This window comes from Synchiropus splendidus, chromosome 13, assembly GCF_027744825.2.
Source record: "Synchiropus splendidus isolate RoL2022-P1 chromosome 13, RoL_Sspl_1.0, whole genome shotgun sequence".
Taxonomy (NCBI): domain Eukaryota; kingdom Metazoa; phylum Chordata; class Actinopteri; order Syngnathiformes; family Callionymidae; genus Synchiropus; species Synchiropus splendidus.
Window position 1 is genome coordinate 7484570 of NC_071346.1, and position 22239 is coordinate 7506808.

The 22239-nt window shown below is 42.9% G+C and overlaps 1 protein-coding gene across 1 annotated transcript; it reads right to left on the reverse strand.

Annotated features, from left to right (window-relative positions):
• Positions 1–1385: 1385 nt before the first annotated feature.
• LOC128769111 (nuclear receptor ROR-beta-like) lies at positions 1386–14205 on the reverse strand. Its single transcript, XM_053882429.1, has 10 exons — positions 13773–14205; positions 7944–8029; positions 7730–7871; positions 6543–7049; positions 5278–5399; positions 4929–5061; positions 4621–4728; positions 4241–4351; positions 3712–3824; positions 1386–3641 (listed from the first exon to the last, which is right to left on the reverse strand). The coding sequence occupies exons 1-10, from the start codon at positions 13777–13779 to the stop codon at positions 3480–3482; spliced, it is 1491 nt and encodes a 496-aa protein (XP_053738404.1). The 5' UTR covers positions 13780–14205; the 3' UTR covers positions 1386–3479.
• Positions 14206–22239: the final 8034 nt, after the last annotated feature.

The window sequence follows — 22239 nt, forward strand, 5'->3', positions numbered from 1 at the left end:
GTGTAATATTACAGTGGAAGCCCATTCATGCCAGGTAATAAAAACTGGCGAAAAAACAAATTATTCTTTTGACCACCTGTATGGGCTTCAACTGGCGGTAAAAAGGGGTAGTATTCATATTCTATATTGTTATTGGTGTCAAAGTTCCACGTCAAACCAACGTCATCGTGGTCCACCCAGCAGGGAGTAAAACAGGCTCATCATCATATTACAGTAGAAAAAAAAAATCACATTTGTGATTTGTTTTGGGTGTTAACATCGTGTTCTTGGATTGTAGGGTTCTTATACACCTACATACACAGGATCTTTGGTTTGGTGGCCTCAGGATCTGCTAAATCCAGGACCGTAGTTCTCAGTCGTGTCCAGGTTTCCTCTTGCCTCCAACCTGGACAAGAGGTTCAGAAGAATCCTGGGCTCTTGTTCACGAGTGAGGGAAAGATGGAGTGTGAGATGGAGAGACAGAATCCTGTCTGTCATGGGGAGGAAAAAGAAGTGGTCGACCCAGGAATGCCTCAGTAATAGCCCAGAAGATCTGAGGGTTTCTGGTGGATTTTTATCGCTACCTTAAACACTATATATAAGGTTATGGCCAGTGCATAATATAATGCAACACCCACTGATGTGGATGATGACCAACAACTACTACTTATAGCAATTATAATAAAAATAAGAAGAAGAATTGTACAATCAAATGTGTTTTGCTGGTCCAGATGAGTGGACATTGCATCTCTACTCGGGTCACTGTCTTTCATTAATAACCGTCCATCGAGACAGTTAACATTAAACATTAAAACATGCTCATTATATAAGTAATCCATATCCTTATTACTCTGCCTTAATACCGAATAGAATACACGAGTTTTCCCCTGCATAATTCACTCTGCCCTCCAGAGGTCGCCAGAGTAAAGCTTTCTTGTCCTACTCTGACATACAAAGGCCTGTAAACTGAGAACCTGCTGGCTTCAACCTTAAACCGGGTCCCAACCAACCAGTTCCTCTTGCACTGTCATTCTGAATAAATAATCAAGGTAATATGTTATCACGGATGACTGCTCTACTTCTATATCAAAATGAGGTTAGTTTGTTTCCACTATTCCATGTGGCGTATGGAAAAGACAGAGAAATATTCCTGTCTCAAATATTTCCACTCAATGTTCCCTCAGCTATAGGCCAAACCACCAAGCAAATATTGAACTTAAACAGGCCAATAAAATATGTACACTATGTCATTACTTCAATACCGAGTACAGTGGCTGCGGTGAGTTTGATTTAGTTTTTCAGATTACTTCAAAGCCACTTGTTAAACAGAAATGAGAAATGTTTGCTCGGATGTGAAGCCAGCTGAACAGTGGAAATTATGCAACCCTGCAATGAACACAATGTAGTTCTCAAAAGAAAAAAAAAACATTTATTACATTCTTTAAACCACGTATAATGTATTCCATTGGACAACAATATATCAAGCTGTGTGACTCAGTTACTTTTGGACTAGTAATATACCTCTTGTACACTTTGTCATACAGGGAAAGAAAAGGGAGACAAACTAACCTTTTGTTTGTTTATCCTAATCTTTCTTCAATTAAAAAAATAGATTACTGACTTTACAAGACCAAAGTGGAGACAATGAAAGCAAAAAAAAAGAAAGAAAAAAGTGGATAAAAGACTGACAAATGAAAATCACAGCAAAGAAACATTAAACCCCAATAATGAAGTCTTTAACCTTAACTGATTTCTTTTTTTTTTATTCTTCTTATGTCATAAATGTAATGTTACAATATTAGGACAAAACAGGGAGGGCTCTTTCAATTTCGTGAGCGACATTCACAAAAAAATCGAACTTACGTCCACAGTGATTATGGTTATGGGTCTCATCTTAGGTGCAAAGGTGTGAGGAGAACAAGGCTAAAAGACGACACTGATAAAGAGACCAAAGATCACAGCTACCTCCCTGAGTGGCAGGTCGAGAGATCCTGCGAGAGAACTGAACAAACCAGGTAAGCATCATCACCTCTCAAAATAAAAAAGCCAGTGGCTCTTGAGTGACGTATGAAGTGAAAGACACAAGATAACTTTTTCTTTGTTACTGGAAGTGAGGGCTTACTCAGGGGGGCAGCTGGCGGCTCTGACCGGCCTTCTAGACTAGTGTCCAGTGAGAAAAAGGAAAGTATAAGTGCTTGGTGTTTTGAACATGTGTTGTGGGTTCAAAGAGAGGAACAGCAAATTGTACAAAATTATACAGATGCGCCGACCAGCAAGGAGGGTTTATGATACACGTGACGGACCAGCTTCATCTGGTCCTCGAATCATCGGAGAAGTGAGTGGTGATTATTGTACACCTGCCGTCCTGACTGCTGGTAGAAGCAAGGGGCGCCGTGGCCCCTAAATAATGCAGTTCGTGAAGTCATCTTTTGCCTTGCGTTCTCGTGTAGTGTCCTCTTGTCTCTTTAGGCAGGGAGGGGTATGTGTCAATGACAACTTTTTTTCTTTTTTTTTTCTTTTTTTACACGTCCTCCGCTGCTGTGTCGCATTAGCAACTATTGTCCACCCCGTCGCTTGCATGTTGACTGCGCCTAGCCCAGCTGGGTTTGCTGTCACGGCAAGAGGGGGGCTGTTGCCATGGAAACCTGAGAGTACTGTCAAAAAGAACAAAATAGTCCGGAGTCCAAACATCAGCTTTCCGTGTCCATCTTTTTTTTTTCTTTTTTTTTTGTCTCGTCCTGACATCCTACTCTTCACTTCTCTTTTTCTCTCAACTCTCCATATATAGTATTTACATTCTTATTTAAAATATTTGCTTATAAATGTGTATATAAATTAAAGATAATTTCATCTTATCTTCTCTCTAAGTGGCATTTACAAGGAAAGGGATGTGTGGGACTGAGGTTTTTCATTGCATTACAAGAGCCTACAAAAGGCAGCACCGAACACAGTCGAAAAGTAGGTGAAACTGGTCTGATCTTGCTTGAGATAATGATCCTGATCTTGGTCCCTTAAGTGATGATCCACATTGTTGAGCATGAAATTGAATGTTCACTATTGATTAGTTAAGTGACAATTTACCAATGAGACCAGTGGATCAGCATGACTTCTCTGATGGTGTTGAATAAAACTCCGAAGAGCGACATTCACTGTTGGCTTCTGACTTGTGCCCAGGTGCTTACTGTTGAGGTACATTCATAACTAGTTGGACCATCCACGAGGGATCCGATGTTTTGAGCTTGGAGCTATCTCATGCTTGTTCTTACTGCTACAATACGCAGAGGACCATGAGCAAGTGTGGTCTGTAGTGTAAGGTGCTTGGCCTGCCAGGAAAGGGGAGGACTACTTTGGAATCATGGGAGATGTATATAAAATCCTGGATTGTCATTAAACTGCTGGTTGTTGAGCTTCAACATCTCTATCCTTCTCTGTCACTCCTCGTGCTTCCTTTCCTCTTAAATGCTCTCTCGCTTCATCCTGCGTTTAGTCTATCAATCTCTCTAGCTGTGGGTGGAGTCAGGCAGAGACATCTCGCTGCCAAACACCTCCCGGTACAGCGGCGGGAAACTGTAGGCAGTCTCTGGGTGGACCAGGCGGAAAAACTCCAGCTTGTCGATGTGAAGATTGCAGATTGACTTCATTATAGGTAGCTTGGACACCAACTGTGGAGAGCGAGAGGACAATGGAGATGCTTTCTACTTATATATTAAACACAGGAGCCATTTCTTTTACCTTGTCCAGTCTCTCCTCCGAAGCTCCGTTCTTCTGTAGGCTGTGTTGCAGGGACAAGTAAACCTTCTCCTGCAGCTTCTGGACCTTCTGCCCATCTGTCAGCCACGGCCGATCTGCAACAGAAACAGTTCACGTTTTAAATAGTTTCAGGGGGAAAAAAAAAACTTGTTGGAAGCAAAGACTGGCTGTTGGAGAACTGGCTGCTTGGATCAGCAAATTAAATTTTACGCATTCATGTGCCATCAGCACGACAAATAAGGTCTGCAAATATTTGACTGTAGGAGCTGCTCAGTAACTGGCGTCACTGCTGCGCTCAGAGAAGTCATTAATCGCATAACCTTTCATAAGTGGCGTGCATTTATCTCCTTCGGTCAGCTGCTATATTGTTTTCCAGTTTGTTGATGTGTTATATTGTGGCTATATAGGTGACTGGTTCCTTTGTTGCTGTGCAATATGAGAAGTGAGGCTGCCTTTTACATGCAGGTCATGTTCTTAATGCATAACAATTGTGTATAAAAGATATAACTACCAGGAGAAAGGAGAACAGCTCCACTAAACAAAGCCATTTCCTCATCCGACAGCTGCAGGCGGCACAGTCCTTTGCCGAGGTCAAACACTGCGCTGACCAGATCGTCACAGCCTGCATGAACACAGCAGAAGTTGGGTTAGCACACAGTTTCCTGCCTATAAATGTGTCTGATAAACCTTAAGGTTATGAAACTCCTGAACCTTTAAAGCAACTACTAGTACTTAGTGTTAGTAATCTGTAATTACAGTGTTGTTTACAGTGAGCGTGACTGAATGCTATGCTAATAAATACTTCATAATGATGAATAACTGTCAAATAAGTGGGTTATTAATGGTTAATTTGCGTTCCCTAATCCAAAATTTGACCATTGATCCACTCACCTAGTGCTTTGAAGAACTGTGGCGAGGCGAACTTCCCGTTGAAGAAGATGGTGTTGTTGTTGACGTTAAAAGCTCGGCACATGCGGATCAGCAGGACCTCCAGACAGCCTGAGGTTTTCATATATCAAGACAAAAAGATGGAGAAATGTAGAAAGGAGACGTAGGAGGAGGAAAGGGAGAGAACAGACTCAAGGTGCTCCGACATGCACAGACATACAACAAAATGCAAAATATAATGTTAAAAAAATGTCAAATTTTGAGGTTCTCTGGAAGGTTGAAGTCAGGAGAATTCGAAGCTTTGCACTGACCTGCTTTTAGCAATATGATCTGATCATTCTGGCAAAGGTCCATGAAGCCAGCGATGCGTTTGGCAAACTCCACCACGTACTGGATGGCGTTGGTGATGTGATGAGCGCACTGCTGCCACATCCACTCGGCTGACTGAGGGACAAAATAATGAAGGAAATGCATCAAAACCGGTTGAGCCTCAAAGATAAACTGGACTTTTCCCATGGACTTCTACATCTCACTGCGCTAGAACTCATGACATTCTGAATGAAATGTGTTGCATGTGTATGCTGAGTTTGTTGCATGTTCAAGATAACTACAAGTACAGCAAGTGTGTTTCAGGTCTGTTGTCGACACACACGTACGTACCTTGTTCTGAAAAGCACGTGTTTCCTCCGGTGTGTACTGCACCCAGGTGAATCTCTTCATGTCTTCCGCGCTGTACTGACACGTCTCCAAGTGTGACTTCACGATACTCTGAGTGATGCGCTCTGTGAAAGCAATCAAACATCAGGGTTTCCTCGCTGAAGTTGTTTTAGTTGGCTGTCGGCATTTTAATAGTCGTATTATTACTGAAAAGAGCGACCTCAAATTGCTGGCTGCGTTGACTGTCTAGTGTTTCCAAGTGGTGCCCTGAAGGGGGCTGAAGCCAGTGGCTTATTCATGCTGTCAGTGAGCACCTGTTCCTTTTTACAAGCGCTTCAGGATTTTAGCTAGGTGGGCGTCTGGGTGTCCTGGGGACGCCCTGACGCCCGATTCTTGACCCCTTCGCAGCCGTAGCTTGGCCGCCATATTTGTTTACACCTCACGAGTTGCGTCACTCGCGGTATGGAAGCGCTGTGAGTGACGGGATGTCTGACGTCGATGAGAGGAGGAAATGCAGATAACTTCCAAACTTTAAACAAATATTTACAAAACTAATGCATAGCTCTTTTTGCACGAAGCCTGCTCCCCCCACTTAGCGCAGGATCACACGGCGCTTGCAGAACGGGAGCAAAATAGCTTAACAGGGATCAAAATTCATGTGGTTCTATTTATTTAATAAAGCGACCAGCCTTTATATGTGTATGTACTGTTTGAATGAACGAATGTTTAAAGGTGTTAAAGCATAGAAAGCCATCACAGATACACAGCTGATACGACGGTATGGTTGTCTTGCATAAATATATGAGAAAATATGAACAAATTAAGATCAAAAAGGGTCTGCCAAGTAACAACTGCCCTGGAGACCCCTGCATCTGAAGGTGTTATTGTGTCTCTCTTAACTCTTATTTGACTCAGATGTTTATAAAGTTTTTTTTTGTACAAATAGATGCTGAGAGCTTCTTTTATACAAAGCAAGTTGTCATGGCGTGTCAGGAAGGGAATAGATTAGGGGCGGGGTTATAATCTGTGGGCGGGGCTTTGGTCGCCTTGTTTCAAAAGCCTACCTAAAAGCCCGCAACGCTTACATGACACGCTATCACAAATGTAACTTCCCCTTCATTTACAAGTCATTTCAAGCAGTTGAGCAGTAGTAAATTAGATATTTTCTCCTTTTTCTGCAGTTTTATCATCCTCTTTTTCAGTTTTGCAGTACCGCCTGAGTATTATTTCATCAGAAAAATGGAATACAGGAAAAAAAAAACACTCACCAAGGTCTGTTATTGAGCAATCATCGGGCAGATTGTCCAGCAACCCTTGCGCGTGTGTGTGCAGGAGCTGGATTCCACCGCTGTCACCTCCATCCAGCATCGTCTGCTGTGGAGAATTCTGATTGGACAAGGATGATGAAGATGAGGAAGCGGACGATGAGTTGGAGGTGTGTCCAGTGCTGGCTCCTCCGTTCCCCCCCAGCAGGTCCAGGCTGCAGTACTCGCTGGCCTCCTCCGGAGTCAGCGGCAGGTCAAACAGATCAGGCAGTGTTGCGATGTCGTCGAGGTCGCTGAGGGTGGAGCTGGAGCCCCCGCTGCTGTAGGAGCGGCTCAAACCCTCTTCGCCGTCTTCTGCCCGCCCTCCGCACACGCTGTCTTCTCTGGCTAAGGACAGAGTCGAGCTCCCTCCTCCTCCAGAGCCCACACACTCTTGGGTCTTCTGATGCTTCTGCACTTCGGCATACAGGCTGTCACGCTGCTTCTTGGACATGCGGCCAAACTTCACCGCTGATAAAAACAATTTTTAGAATTAGCATTTTAAAAACCAGCATATGACCAATCATTTTTTTCTCATCTGATACTAAACCAAGCCCGAGGATGAAGAAACCTGTCTCTCTTCTTCACATGCCAAGTTCTCACCTCTACCAAGGAGGTTATGAGATCAGAATCAGTCGGAATACCACCTCTGTTGTGAGGTGTTGCTGCACTGAAAAACTTAGGTGGATGGAAGCCTCTTCACTGACCTCAGTGCAGACGACCGATCACAAGAATTTCCTCTCTTATATTTTCACATCACATTTCAAAAATGTAACTTCTGAATTTGTCACGCAACACTTCTGTAATTTAATGTGTCTTACCCACAGGCACACTATGTTCTGTGTCTTATATTTAGACTCCCAGTCAACACCTCCTCAGTCTATATGATGAATTTGTTTACCGTCTCAGAGGAGTGAAATGCGAGAGCAAAAACATGTGGCAATCCCTCTTTCGACAGCTGATGTGAAACATCGACACACAGACGCTCTTATCAGCTTTAATTTAAAGGGCCGAAAACACCCCGACCAAACTTCTCCATTTTCAAGTGCCACCGCGATGACTAGCACACAACACCACAAGATGCTATCATTATGATGTTATTAAGGGTGTGAGGAGGAGGAGGGACAGTATGTTCTCTGGTGTTCTTTTACCATCTTTGCTCATTCCCAGAGCCAAGCACTTCTGTAGGCGGCAGTGTTGGCAGCGGTTTCGATTGGTTCGGTCAATCAGGCAGTTCCTCTGGCGAGAACATGAGTACATGGCATTGTTCTGCTGACTGCGGCGGAAGAACCCCTACACAAACACACACACATCTCAGTGCCTTGTGGTACATTTGGAGGATGCTTTTGTCTCTCGCCTCCTCACCTTGCAGCCTTCGCAGGTGATGACTCCATAGTGGATTCCTGAGGACTTGTCCCCGCAGATCTTACAGGGGATGACCTCGATTTGAGCTGGAGGAGCAAAAACAATAACAGAGAGAGAGTTCAGATTGGGTCAGGTGTCGCAAGGTAGTCTCGTACAGCTATAGATAAAGAGTCATAGAGTCAGAGTCAGCCAATCCAGGACAGAAAAAAAGCTCTTTTGTGGTTTGTACCACTCGATTTATGTCTCTCCTTAGTTCGCCCCAACAACATGAAAACCACAGCCTTCAACTCTCACCTGTTGACACAAGCATCCACATCTAATAACCACCAGAGGACGACCTCTGGTCAGAGATCAACACTTGGGGGGTCTTATTGAATATTCATATAAAAAGTGTCGGAGCCTATTGATGTTTTACTGAGGCTTTTTTTTTGTTTTTGTTTCTGTGCGATCAAATCCTTGTGCCTCCATACTCAGGAGTTTTCATATACTTTTTCAAAAAACTTCAATTCTTCTACTTCCATCTTGCGCTTCGGTCATGACTCCAGTAAGTAGCATCTGTTGACATAAGCGACGGTGAGATCATGGAAGACCAACTGCTCCGGGTTGATTGCTTGAATATTTCATAATGGAATTACCCAACTTTCCTCGTAAAGTGATGCTAAAATTCTGTTGATAAATCAAGATCTTATATGGAACATTTGTCACTGTCAGGCTCTGTTTACTCTCATGTACTTGCTTGTGAGCTGACAAACATGGGCGTTGACCATACACAGCATGTTATATAATTTAAAAAAAGGAGTCTATTCACTGCAGCACCTGTCACACGGTGACCCATTTAATATCTGCAGTCCCATGAAACATGGTTGAACTTTGTGCGTTGACTGGGAGTAGATTTGAAGTGAGCTGTTGTGTTGAAGGTATTTTTTATCTGATCAGGCGCGTGACAGTCGACTTGTTTGTCTGATTTGAATTACGAAACACATTTTCCACCACTTATGGTTGATCTGCTCTTCGGGGCAACTGAGGTTTTAACCTGTTTTTCTTGGGTTCCAATTCATGGTGCTAATCTGTGCATTATACTTTGATCCAGCTGAAAGGGCACATGACTGTACACGCAGCTATGAAGCAAAACCTGACAGTCACGCTCTTATGACATCCTCCCAAGGCTTTCCTAATGTTGGCGTGAGTACAGTCTCTATCACCTGACTGGACTCATCCACTCTGTTTGTGGTTTATGGTCAATAGAGAGCTCCGTCTTCAGGTTTGTAGCTACCCTGGTCAGAGCACAGCCAGAGGGAGTGCAGCAAAGGAGGAACACAAACAGTATCAAAACCTGCACACAGAGTTCTAGGGAGGACACAGTGAACTGTCTGTTCGTGCGCCCCGTATGAGGCCCCCATGAGGGAACACACAAACAGATACTTAATCACATGACACACGCACAAAGACTCTTTATTTCTGAAGGAAGAAGAAAAACATTTCCCGTCAGATATTTGCTCTTCTTCGCTGGATGCGTTTTTGAGCTCCCGAACTGAACATCAGTTCAATTCTGCGGGGAGACTGTCCTGCTTCGACGGTCTGGAATATATAACTTTCCACTTCTTTCTTCAATTAATGGCAGTTGCTTCGCCTCTAAAGCCCCTGACGAAAATACTCCCGCTGATCAGAGCAGCTGCTGGCATGCAATGGAAAAAAAATATCCCCTTCCTCCCCCTCCCGCTCGCCTCCACCCCTCCCTCCTCTCTCGATTATATAACTCTCGTCTGTGAGCATTCCTCACAACTCCCATTCAGCAGGCTCACTCTAGCAACACCACGGAACCGCCCTCGCCTTCACGTTGGCTTTCCCATTGGTGGAGCGGAGCTTACAGTGTCTTTGCCACTGGCTGAGTCATCAGTCACTCAAAGGCTGTAGCCTGTCAGCCCATGTGGACACCCTGTCCTACTGACACACTTTCCCACTGCAAGGAGAGAAGGAGGAGGGCAGCGTGCGCGCTCCCGCCTCGACGCACATCACTTTTAAGGTGGAGCGCAGCGACTTCCATGGAACATTTCCCTGGCGGCTCCTAACTTGCATCAGAGGTTGTTGCATAAGAGTAATAAGAGGTGCGAGTGGCGACAAACTAGACTTTCAAGTTCTGGTCTGTAGATGCCAGGATGACTCGGAAGGTTTTAGTTGTGCAGACTCTAATGTGAAACTCCTAGAACCATGTTGAGGAAATAATGAAATAAGCTTGTCACTTAAAGTTTGGTGGCATTTTAGAGGCTCCATGAATCCATTTATGAAATAGTGAAGCTTGACTAAAGAAGATTTGCACTTGGAATCCCAAACTCATGTTTCAGACATTAACATTCAGTTTATGATGACGTCTGATGCGCCATTTTAACTAAATTTAAGGATTTTAAAGTGGATTTTCATGTGTTAAACGATGATATTTAATATACTTTAACAACAAATAACATTGAGTTTTGTCTATGAGTTTGGGTGGGTCCATTCTCAAGCATAGTCTGCTGCGACTAACAATACAAATGACTAAGATGAAAGCAATCATTCATCTTTCGCAATTATCACATTACGTGCCGCACCTTAAACAAATATATATTAATCTTATTTTGACACCATTATTCAAGTACATGGCATGATACACTTATGAAAAATGATTTTAGTTTCATGCAAGTGCCGTCAGCATGTTAACAACGTCTGCGTTACTAACTCCAAACGGTGATGGTGGTGTCTGTCCTTTGTGTGCTGCTTCACACTATCTCCACAATAGTTTCACTCCAGACCCTGAGCTCGTTGTCATGGCTCGAGATAACAACACACGTTTGGGGCTTTCCACTGAAACAGTTGCCACCACATACCCGGCAACTGATAAAGTGTTTGGGGTCGAATGTGACGTTACTCCCACTGGCCGCGGGCGACTCAGAGAGAAAGGCAATGTCAGCTATTCCAAACCTCCACTCAATCTTCGACATTGAGCCTCTGCTTTTGACCGGCTCTATTTTGGTCCAGTGTTGAGGGCCAGAATAACACAGATGCCCACCCACCCGTCTTGTCGCTTCACACAGGCATGGTCCCCACTCTACTTGTCTGGGTCATGTTTTAGCTTGATACGTGTCCTGACAGAAAACTCTCAGTGTTATTCATCATAAGCATTTAGTGAAAACAGAACGGCATTTGCCAACCTCCAAACAAATCATACAGGACATTCACTGACCAACATCAGAGCCTACTTAAGTTAAAGCAACATTTACCTTTACCCTTGCATATCAACATTGACCTCAGCCAAAACACTACTCTTCGGTATTTGACCTTTAGCTCCTTTGAGACCTTTGGCATTTTACCTAATCAATAATGCCGCTGCCATTGGATGACACAATGAATACTGATAATTTTAAGATAACAAAAACCCACAAGGAAACGACTTTCAACTAGCTTTACGACGCTACTTGAGAGTTTGAAAGGCCACACGCATCAGAGTCACACCCAAGCGCAGAATCATTTATACTTTTGTTGTTTAGCAAACTTAAATACAGAACCACAGTGACTTACAAAAGCTTCTCGCTTCTCCTGTGGTCACATGTGGACCATAGACATCAGCAGTTCTGGTCAGTAGGTCAAAAAGTAGTGACCTATTTGACAAAAATAGCAGCGCTTATATCTTGCTATAGGCAGCAGTGTTGCATGCATTCATGCATTAAATCATTGCGTGGTTATGCGTAATTTATTAATCCAGCAGATGCGTTTATGACTGACAGAGTTTTAATGATGAAGTTGAAGAATGTAAGGAGGATTAATCTGCGTTAGCGCGGTGCTTTTTCAGATATGCTACAGCACTTGTTGTGTCATGCCGTGCAGCAGAGGGAAGGCGCCATGATTGAAACAACCTTTTAGCATAATACTCAGATTATCGTGCCTCTGTCAAGGTCACATTCCAAAACAGATTTTTTTTCTTTGTTCTTGTTGAATCTACTTAACATTGCTCACGTCTTTCTCAGCATGGAAAAGGGAGGGCGATTCCGTGTTAAAGAAAGGAGATGGTTGAAGAGAAAGAGAAATGCATTCTTGCAGCATTGGAAGAGGAAATAGAACTAGTTTGTTTTTTTTCTATCAATGCAAATGCTGGTGAGCAAAACAACTTCTGACCTTCATGCATGCAAAATGGCTCTCCACACTGCTGTCCAAACATCATTGACACTGCCAGTTTGGCTGCATGTCCCAACTCGTAAGAAAGTGTTTGTCTGGTCGAAACCATCATTTTTGAGCTGCAAACCTACATTCTAAATGTAGCGAGCTAAGTAAGGGCTTGTTTACATTCACACATCCTGCCAGAAATGGAACCTCCCTCCATAACAGGGGCCTCTTCTTCCCCCTGTTTCTCTTTGTGACAACAATACTCCTTTAACTGCGGCCACGACAGCAAAAAGAAGCAAACAGTGCAATTGTCAACATTTAACTTTAGCGTGGTGTTTGCACTAAAATAAGATACAAATATATAGACGCCCAACTGCCTTGTTTTAAGGATAAGGAAAAGATGTTGCCATTGAAACATAATTCATGATGAATAAAAACAAGTAAATGGGAGCAGCAGAGGACAATATTAAAATCAGTTTCTTTCCCATAAAATACAAAAACATTTGGGTGTGTCATGAGGAGCAAAAAAATGCTAATTTAGAGGGAACAAATTGTCGTCAGAATATTGCTACAAAACTTACAAATTTAATAAGGATTACATCATGATGGTAATTTACTTTGGAAAAAAATAATATGGTAATAAAATAGATAACTTTTGTGCGCATTATTGTAAACGGAGCAAAATCAATTGTTTTTCAGTCGGAAAAAAACATTTTAAAATATTAAATATTCTTTTCGAAGGCGGTTCGGATTACGATCAGACGTGGCCATTTTCAGTTTGGACGGTTAAAGCTTGACTTGATTAAAATAATAATAATAACAACCATAATAACGTCGCGCGGTTCTCATGCGCCGGCGACTGTGGCCAAGTTCAAACTCAGTCTGCATGTCAGAAACCGTGCATGCGTCAGTGCGTCTTTAACCGCACGTCCGGCGGCGCATCCCTCAGCCGCGCCCCCTCCCTCCGCTGTGAATGCTGTATAATGTTGGGTGACATAACTAGGTCAGTGGAACAGCCACAGCACCCCCCCGCCCCTCCGTACAGTCACACCGTCGGCCATGCTGGCAGAGCCATCACAACACAGCGACATCACAACCAAAGCTGCAACACGTCCATTTTAGGACAAATTCACCGAGGTGACGTTGACAGGAAAGAAAAGGCAGAAAGGCAACCATTTGAACAGACGATTAAAAACAAACCACATCAACGTATCGTCTGGTAAAATATTTTTACATCACCACGACCCCGGGTCTCTACGATCATAAATAATTATATACATTTAGATACTCTCCTCATTACATAATTCCAGTTTTGGTAAACGATAACAACCACAGAAGCCCCTCCCCCTTTTTCTTATTGCATAACTCAAACATGGACCCCAAGGCATTTTTCTTTACAGAAGAGGGGGGGGCCCTAGTGAAATCTGACTCACATTTTTTTTTTTCAAACTCGTTCTCCAACTGCCACATGTTATGGTAGTTCGCCAGTGAGCGTTCATACACAGCTCGACTCCATTTTGAGGCGATAACAAGAAGTCCATGTTGGCTGCAGCTCTAATCCACTCCTGAGGGATTATTGCGCACTGGGATGAAAACAAGCGCACCCGGGGGGAGCGCACACATGTGGCCGCTCAACTGCGCACTTGTTTTCCGTCAAGTTAACGTGGAAGACGAACACGATGCAAATCAACTTACCTCGCATTTTGGTTGACTTCTTGTTGTTGACAAAGCGAAGAAAACTCGGCTACATGTGGTTTCGGTGCGTTGCAGGGAGGAAGGAAATGGGGCAGCCAGGTGCCAGTGGCTGCACACGCACTTGATAAAACACGAGCGCAAAAAAAAGACAACAAAATAAACCCCCGAAACTCTCCTTTAACGCTCAGTCAGGTCCGAGCGCAATGAAAGAGTGAATAAAGTCGCGTTGGGTCGCATCGTAACCGCGTCGACGCATCGGCGAGCGGAGTTGCCTCAAAGTAAGTTCGGCTGGAATCGTGTCCCACGGTGGTCCAAAGGTGGTGAGAAGCCCACTGCTCGCTGTGACTGTGCGCCTGCCTTCCTCTCAGTCTACCCTGCTAACCTACTTTCTTCAAGCGTGGACTCTCACATGATCTCACTGCCGACAGCTCCTCCAGCAGCGCTCGCGGGGGCGCGCACGCGGGCACGAGTTTTAAGGTGGCTGTGCTGGAACTCGCTTGTTATTAGTCTCTTGTTACTAGTCTCTTCTAATAAACCATATAAACCGTACACTTCCTCATTTTTGTTTGTTTTGCCATATTATTTCACTGTCTACCCTCTTTCATTCTCATCAGAATCAGAAAAGCTTTCTTAATCCCGAGGGAAATTTTGTTTCTAACTTAACATGCTCCATAAGCAACAAAATATAAACACGAAATGTAAAATATAAAATGCAACATACGAATTGTGGTAATAGACAGAACCCATCTCATGGTGCTGGTGACCATTTTCCCCAGTCTTAAGGTTATTTTGATTCAAACTGGAGATGTAATCCCTGCACATTACAGTGAATTTAATGTGATATTCCAACCACCAAAACCTAGTTCTAGTCTGTCTCCAAGCCTGTCTTCATCCGGAGATACCAACCATCTTTCTACTCATTATCAAATAACAAAGATGTTTTGGGTGATTGGTGGTGGTTAAAACCGCAGGTGACATTTAGGAGCCAACACTGATCCGACACTGCTGTCACAAACACTCCCAAAGATGTAAAGTCAACATTTGAAGTTGAGTTTCTTCAAAGTCACCCGGCATGTTCCTGAAGAACAGTGTCATGTCATCAGTTTAAACAGCATTTCCTGGCAAAAATAGTAAACTACAACTTGAATCAAAGCTCTCTTTGTATTCAGCAAAAGTTAGAAGTAGAAACATATATTATAATTGTGGCTGACTGGTTGTGTATTACTGTATTAATCAGAAATAATATGCAAATTACTGCAGGAATTTCAGATAGATGTGTAAATGTCATGAAGTTGCTTCAAAGAAAGGTCAAACCGAGTTTTCTGGAATTCATTAAACAAGGCTGGTGTTTTAATAGATTCGTGGCTTTACCCACAATGAGAAGTTTCCTTGCTCTTGCAAAGAATTCAACCTGATTCACTCACCAACTAGTGCGTTCCATCACTGATTGTAGTTAATAACACAAGCAGGAAGGATTTTATTTCCTCCCTGTTTTGCATAGTTGCGACAGAATTGATGCAAAACAAGAGCAGGTCTGATGTGGCTTGGGAGCGCTCTGCTTTTAAGCGATGTTCTTCAGTGGTTTCCCATGTGAAAGCAGTTTAGATGTAGCCACAAAAAGCACAAATACACTTCACATCTGAAACACTCAATGACATTAGGAACTCCAAGCTAAATTAGATAACACACGGTAATCTGATAACAACCCTTGAAGACTTTATTTTTCCTGTAAAAAATGATTCACTAACACTGTTGAGGCCGCTTTCATGACATAATCTTACTGTTTTAATGTATCGCTGAACAAGCTTGGACTATTGGACAATAGAAAATGATAATGGATTATGTGATTGTGTTGCCATAGAGACAGGGGGTGATTGGTGAGTAAGACGTCAAAGAGGCTCAGGCTGTCCTGTTGTTGCTGTGAGTGAGGAAATCAAGACTCAAAAATGGTCCTGGCGACCGTCCCAGTGGTTACACACATGCTCTTTTCTTTCTGAGGGTAGTAGTGTCATACACCCATTGACCTCAGTGAGGTTTTTTTGGCTGCATTTATGTTCCTATTTCCTCATATGGTCGCCATTTACTTTTTTTTTTTTTTTTAACATCGCAGCAACCTTGCAAAGTTCTCCCTTCAAGTGTACCAAATGTGCTGCTTTTTCTTCCTCCGGTCCAGCATGTTCACAGATCATTCCCCAGGATCCGTGAATAAAAAAGGATTGTAATTGTTGTGCGGGACAGTGTGTGACTGTGGGTGCTGATGAGAAGTGGTGAAGGGGAGGGGTGGCGCTGTAGCGGGTGCCTTATGATGCAATACTCTGGCAGCGCTGTTATGAAACAGAATGAAGGCAGAGATTACTCAAACTAGGTTAGTAGAGCAGCTGCGAGCAGTGCACCTCCAGCCACGGATCCTTTTTCTGTTTCTGTCTTACACACACAGAAACACTCCCACTGCTGCACACACACTTCACCCTCCTTGTCCTTTTTGATCACATTCACTCCAACAGCATGTTTTTATTGATGCGCACATGTGCAACTACTTTTAAGCAATTGTCGGTGTTGTTTTCCTGCTTTTCCTCTCGGTGCACATCTCCTCTGAAGCCCCTCTGTTCTGTGTCTCCCTTGACAACGGCAGTGACACTTTGACCTCAGCTCTTACGTAAGCGCAGCGAGATGGCAGTCGAAGGGGAACGAGAGAGGGGAAAGGCATGTGTGCGTGTGAATGGATGCGGCAGACATTTTGTTGTCCGTTTGTCGCGTTAAAAAGACGAATTAAGAGGCTAAGAAGGAGAAGAGCTGGAGATGCCAGAGGAGTTTGGGAGTGTGCCAGCAGCAGCATAACAGGATGAGGGAGAGAAGGGGGAGAGCTGGAAGAAGCGCAGGATAAATCCAGCAAATATTTATATCGTTGACTGTCTGACAACAAGCAGAACTGCAGAACACTAACAAAGGGATGTGCTAGTCCTTGTGTTTCCTCAAGGAAAGGAGCGTTTCCACAGCAACAGCTCATATCCACCAAGAATATTATCTCTCACAGCAGCCTTACGGTGTTTCTCAATCCGTCTTTTACCTTCTGCAAGCAAACATTCTTTTTCAGGGTATTGAAAATTTGATTTCTTGGTGTGGTATTTTGAAGGTTAAGCACTTATATATAGGTCATGCATTTTGTTCAGTGCTAGACTTTAACAGGATGAAAAACACATCAACTTTATTCAGAAGACTAACATTGCAACAACAGTAAAATGCTCTCTTACCAAGGAGAAGCCTGAGTATGTCAAGATATGGCTTAAATATTAGTGGTCAGTGCATCATATTGTTTTGCAATGTTGATCTCATCCTATCAGCCTATTTAATACTGATTTAATTTGATGAATATGCGATGGTTTTCACAGTATATACTTGGAAAAGCAAGCGTAATAATGCTCCAATGTTCCAGTTCTATCTCTCTGTGGAGGGTCTTGTTGTGAGGGCAGATTTCTCCTGAAACACACCAGAGCCAGTAAAGCCTTGTGACTCCTCAGGGTTGAATTTAAAGGCCTCGCTCACATCAAAGCCTCTTTGTCGGGATGGAGGACTAACTGTAACTGATTGGCTGCACATGGTTTCAGTGAGGCCCCGTGGCAGATCTCCACTTTAGCTGCATCCACTCCTCCTCGCACGCCATTTTGAATTGTATTCACATTGGTGGATATGGGTCGTTTTGCAAGCCGCGTCTTTTACAGTCGTCTGGAAATAGACACAGACTATCCTGGCGTGTGATGGCTTGTGCCATTCATCTCGATGAGATTATGTCAGAGTCCTCTCCTCCGCTGTGCTGTAATCCTGTTCTCCCTCGTCTCTCATTCAGTTAATCTCCCTGTTTTCTTTCTCTCAGGAGGCAGCGTTAATCTCCCGCTCTCCCCCGCCCTGCAGATATGTCTTTATAATCTGGAGCCATGGCCTTTGCTGCGTCACTAGGTCAGTGTGTCAGATAAAGTCCAAACAGCTCGCCCCTGTCACGATCTTCCAATTTTCCATCGCTTTAAACAATTGACCTTCTTCCTCACTTGTTTATATTCTTTTATTCACATTCTTGCATTGATCGAATGCTTACAGAATATCTCAGAATGTGATTTTCATTTTGTTCTATTTGAAACTATTGTTCCCCCTTAATAACATTATTGCTGGCGTAAAACTACACCATGAACAAGACAAATAACTCAGTATGGTTACATAAAGCAGTGATAAATATCTTTTCAGAAGTATTATTTTATACATTCCATCTTAGTTTTGACTTTTGAATATGGACTTCAGTTGCTTTGAAGTCCTGCCCTTAACAATGAAGACTAATCGTGTCTATTAATATTTAACCTGGCGATTGTTTGAGAGCTAATAAACGCAGTGCACTCTATCTGTCACTTCCATTATTGTATGATATCATCTGTGGCGTCATCCTTGTATATTGAAGCCTTAAAATCCAAATTCAATTTTACAAATGATATCTTATGGGTCACTAAAGAAGACCTGGCCCACACACACATGGGCTACACCAGACCTGCGGAGGTGCGCTGTGGAATTTATCGCCTCAATGTTAGCGGCGCATCGTCTGAGACCTGCTCAAATCAAACAGAACCAATGTGTACGCCATTATCCGCAGGTGCCGTCTTTTAGGTTCCGCCCCCGCTAACTTCATTTAACCAAAGCTAACCTTTAAAAAACACCACTCTTACTGCTCTTCAGTCCCATAATGCACTGCAACAGTTGAAGCCTTCATCGTATGTATAAAGATAGACTGTTTAGATTGACATTCAGTGGTATGCATTTTCAGCGCAATATAGGGAAGCAACTGTGGAGTATGTCCAGACTTGTCTCAAACTTTTTTCCATTCAGTCTTCCTCTCTTCTCCTTTGCTTCTTGAAAAGCATGTTGGCCGTCCACACCCACGAGTGTTTGAATAGTCCTATGGATGACACACTGGGAATCATACTCATATCTGGGCTAATAGAACAAAGGGCGAACGCAATACAGCGCTCATGTGATCGACTGTAACGTCAACCCTACAGGAGAGGCTGCTCTTCTGGATGTGTACAATCTCCTCTCCATTTAATGCAAATACAAATATGTGCCTTGCAAATATGTGTCAACAGTAGAAAGAGGGGTTGTCTTAGCAACTGCGCTGTGTTTATCTGTGGATGGAATCGACGTGCTCGCCATGTGAACCTGACCCAGTTACACCCTGAATGTGAATGTGAATGCACGTACATACACAATTCATTTGCTTCCAGCCATCCTTCAGTGTAAAGCAGTCGAATAAAGAGACAGTGAGAAGGCGGTAAAAGGGTTAATTCTATTCTTGTAGCGCTGCTTCTTCCGTGTTTGGCCTGATGACCTACATCTTTTGTTGCTTCTCTCCTCCGTTCCGACGGACCCCAGTGGACACCCGTACGCTCCTTATCACCCCGCCTCCATCAACCACTTTCTCTTTTATCCTCCCGTAAAACCGCAGAGTTGCCTTTCATTTTCTTCTGGAAACAAAGCTCACTTGTTTGTTTAATCTCTGAAATACCCGACCTTATCCCATCAGGCAGGAAGGAGTAATTCTGGTTTAACATTGTATTTGTTCAGCTCCATCAATCATCCAGGCAGATCTTCTTTTGGGTTTATCTTTAACTGCGTTGCTGTGGGAGTTTAGAAGAAAACGCTTAGTTTCCATCCTGCGTTCCAGCTATTCATAACACACAAGACACAACCTTTATACTTCACGTAGAATAAACAGTCCTGGAAAATCATGCATGGGTGAGATTTGATTATTCTGTTCATGTGTAACCGCCCAGATGACTCACACAGCTGCCGAGCACAGGGACATCTAGTGCCGAGACTGTGAATCGACAGACTGGACTTATGTAATACTGTGAGTTTGCGCCATACAATGCATATTTGATGATTCCCCGGCTGAATAGTTGAAAAAGGCTGCAGAGATTCATGGCAAGGGAGATCAATTAATAGTCTGTGCAGAGAGGAACAAGCCCTTTTCTTCCCGTTGGTGCATGTTTGCAATGCAAATAGCTGCAGCCCAGACTTTTACCTGCCTCACAACACCACAGACTGAATGTGTGACACATATTACGCAAGGTTATTAGCTAAATAAAGCCTTGTTTAATGGCCTCTTGTTGGTTTATAGATGTTCTGTCACCTCGTAAGAATCCAGATGGTAGCAAGCTCTTCGGTGGGGTTGATTTTTTTTTATTTTTTATTTTAACTGTGAAATAAGTCGACAAGGCAGAAAGTCTGCATTGCGTCACAGCAGGGGAAAGAGGAAAAAGGAGAGACAGGAGAAAGGGGGAAGTGTGTGGAGGGGGTGATCAGGGGCACAGGGACAGAGGAGAGGGTGTGTCTTCACTGACCTAGATACAGCAATGGAAACCCCCCTCATCCAACCCCTCATCCAGCCTCCCCGCCTCACTCCTGACGTGGTAAAGGGCACTTTCAAACTGTACCAGACTCGCAGGAATGAGAGGCAGGGGGCTCACCAACAGAGAGGGAGCCAGTCGGGAAAAGTGTTTAAACAACGGTGGCTAGCAGACATAAATATCCACAATGATACCAGATATTTGGGTGGATCTGGGAAGTATCTCTGGGCAAACCAAATAAGCTTAAACGGATTTAAAACAAATTAATGATAACAAGAGAGGGCATTTAGAGCTAGTGCCCTCTGGAATATAAGATTTTTCGTCCTCTGGAAACCGGTACAGACAGGCAATAACTGCATGAGAAACATTCAAGCTCCAATTTCCTGATGGCTGGATATTAAGTCGGGCAACGAAACATGAGCAACATCTCAACTACTCTCATTTGAAAGTGCTGTTTTGAAGTCGAACAGGTTCCCCGACAACATCTGGCATTTGCATATGTGTTTCATGGGACAACCCTCAGTGTGTAATCCTGCTCGACCAGAGGCTCTATGTTCAGCAAGTCCAAATTAGTTTTTCATTCCTGAACCCCTTTGAACTTCAGTTACCTAACTCCCAGCTTCCCCCCGAGTTTCAAGCAGCCCTCGTAAAGAAAAAAAAGAAACTACGTAGCTGCTTTTTCTGCCTTTAAAGGCAAAGCCTGTGTTCCTTACAGCTGTATAGAGAAAATAATTCAGGAAAATAGTTCTGCTCCGTCATGCACTATCAACTGTTCCATTCAGCCGGCCCAACACTTTCTGATCTGTTTCGCAGATTTCCCTCTTCTCTTTTCAGATATCAGAAATCTATCTTTTTCTTTTCCACCAGACTTTTCCTTTCCGCTAGTCCATATTTGATGTAACGCTCTGCGGTTTTGTGCCTGAATATTTTACATTTTCATTTACAATGACTGTTTCTTACTACAGATGGAACATTTATATCTCCAAAAAGATTCACCATGTGAACAAGTCTAGCTCGGGAAAATACGCGCGGCTGCCTCTTGATGATGTCATGGTTCATGGTCGTACGGCAGAGTCGACAAAATGCACTCGACACCCTTGTGACAGCTATAGTGAGAGCTGAACGGATTGATACCAAACGTAGAGCAATAGTGTCATTGAGTCGAGGTAACTTATGGCCATGGGGAGAGAAGAATGACAAAAAATTTAAATGCTCACACGTAGATGAATGTTTAGTTTCAGCCAGCTACTTATTAATGGAAAATACTCACCTTGCAATTCTGACCCTCCGTGCAAATATACACATAAAAAGACAAAAGTTGTTATGAAATGGTTAATAATTTATGAATAAATGAATGTACGTTTCATCATTCCTTCACATTTTGCAGGAATAAACTCCTCTAAAACTATAGCCAGACGTTAAACAGATATAGATCTCACCTGCAATAGAAACAACAAACCTTTTTGCCAAAGGTTTTTCTTGAAGAAAAACTTAAAAGACTTCACCACGTTATTAAATGTGTGAGTCAATCCTATTTATTGCGCTTCGAATGTCAAAGCTGTGGCATCAGTGAAACGAAGGTTCAATGTCGAGCTGAGTGTTCAGTTAATTTTAAGATTAAAAAAAAGAGGTTGATAAATGGGAGTGAGCAGCAGGGCAAAGTGTTCAGGTCAGTGTGGAACTATGTGACCGACCATGTAGAAAAGTGACTTTCTGTCCAAGTACCTGTTGTATTCCAATAGTCTTTTGTTTTAAAACAATATTATATGAATATCATGATGTGTTTATTCAATATTTTAGCGTTATTTGGCCTCTTATTTTAAATTTTAGGATTATTGTTTCCTTATTTCCCCTCTATTTAAAGTTACATTAAAATGACATACTGTTTCTGGATCTTCATACCTGAAAATATTTAAGCAAAAACAAAATTAAAACTTAGTTATTAGTACTTATATCAAGTCTTTTAAAATGTGATCTTTTGTTTAGAGTAATGTGCCTTCTGATCATATGAAGTACTCCTATACTATTTTCTTTTATAGTTCTATCTGTCTAGATTCATTGTTTTTATTATTCCTGGATTT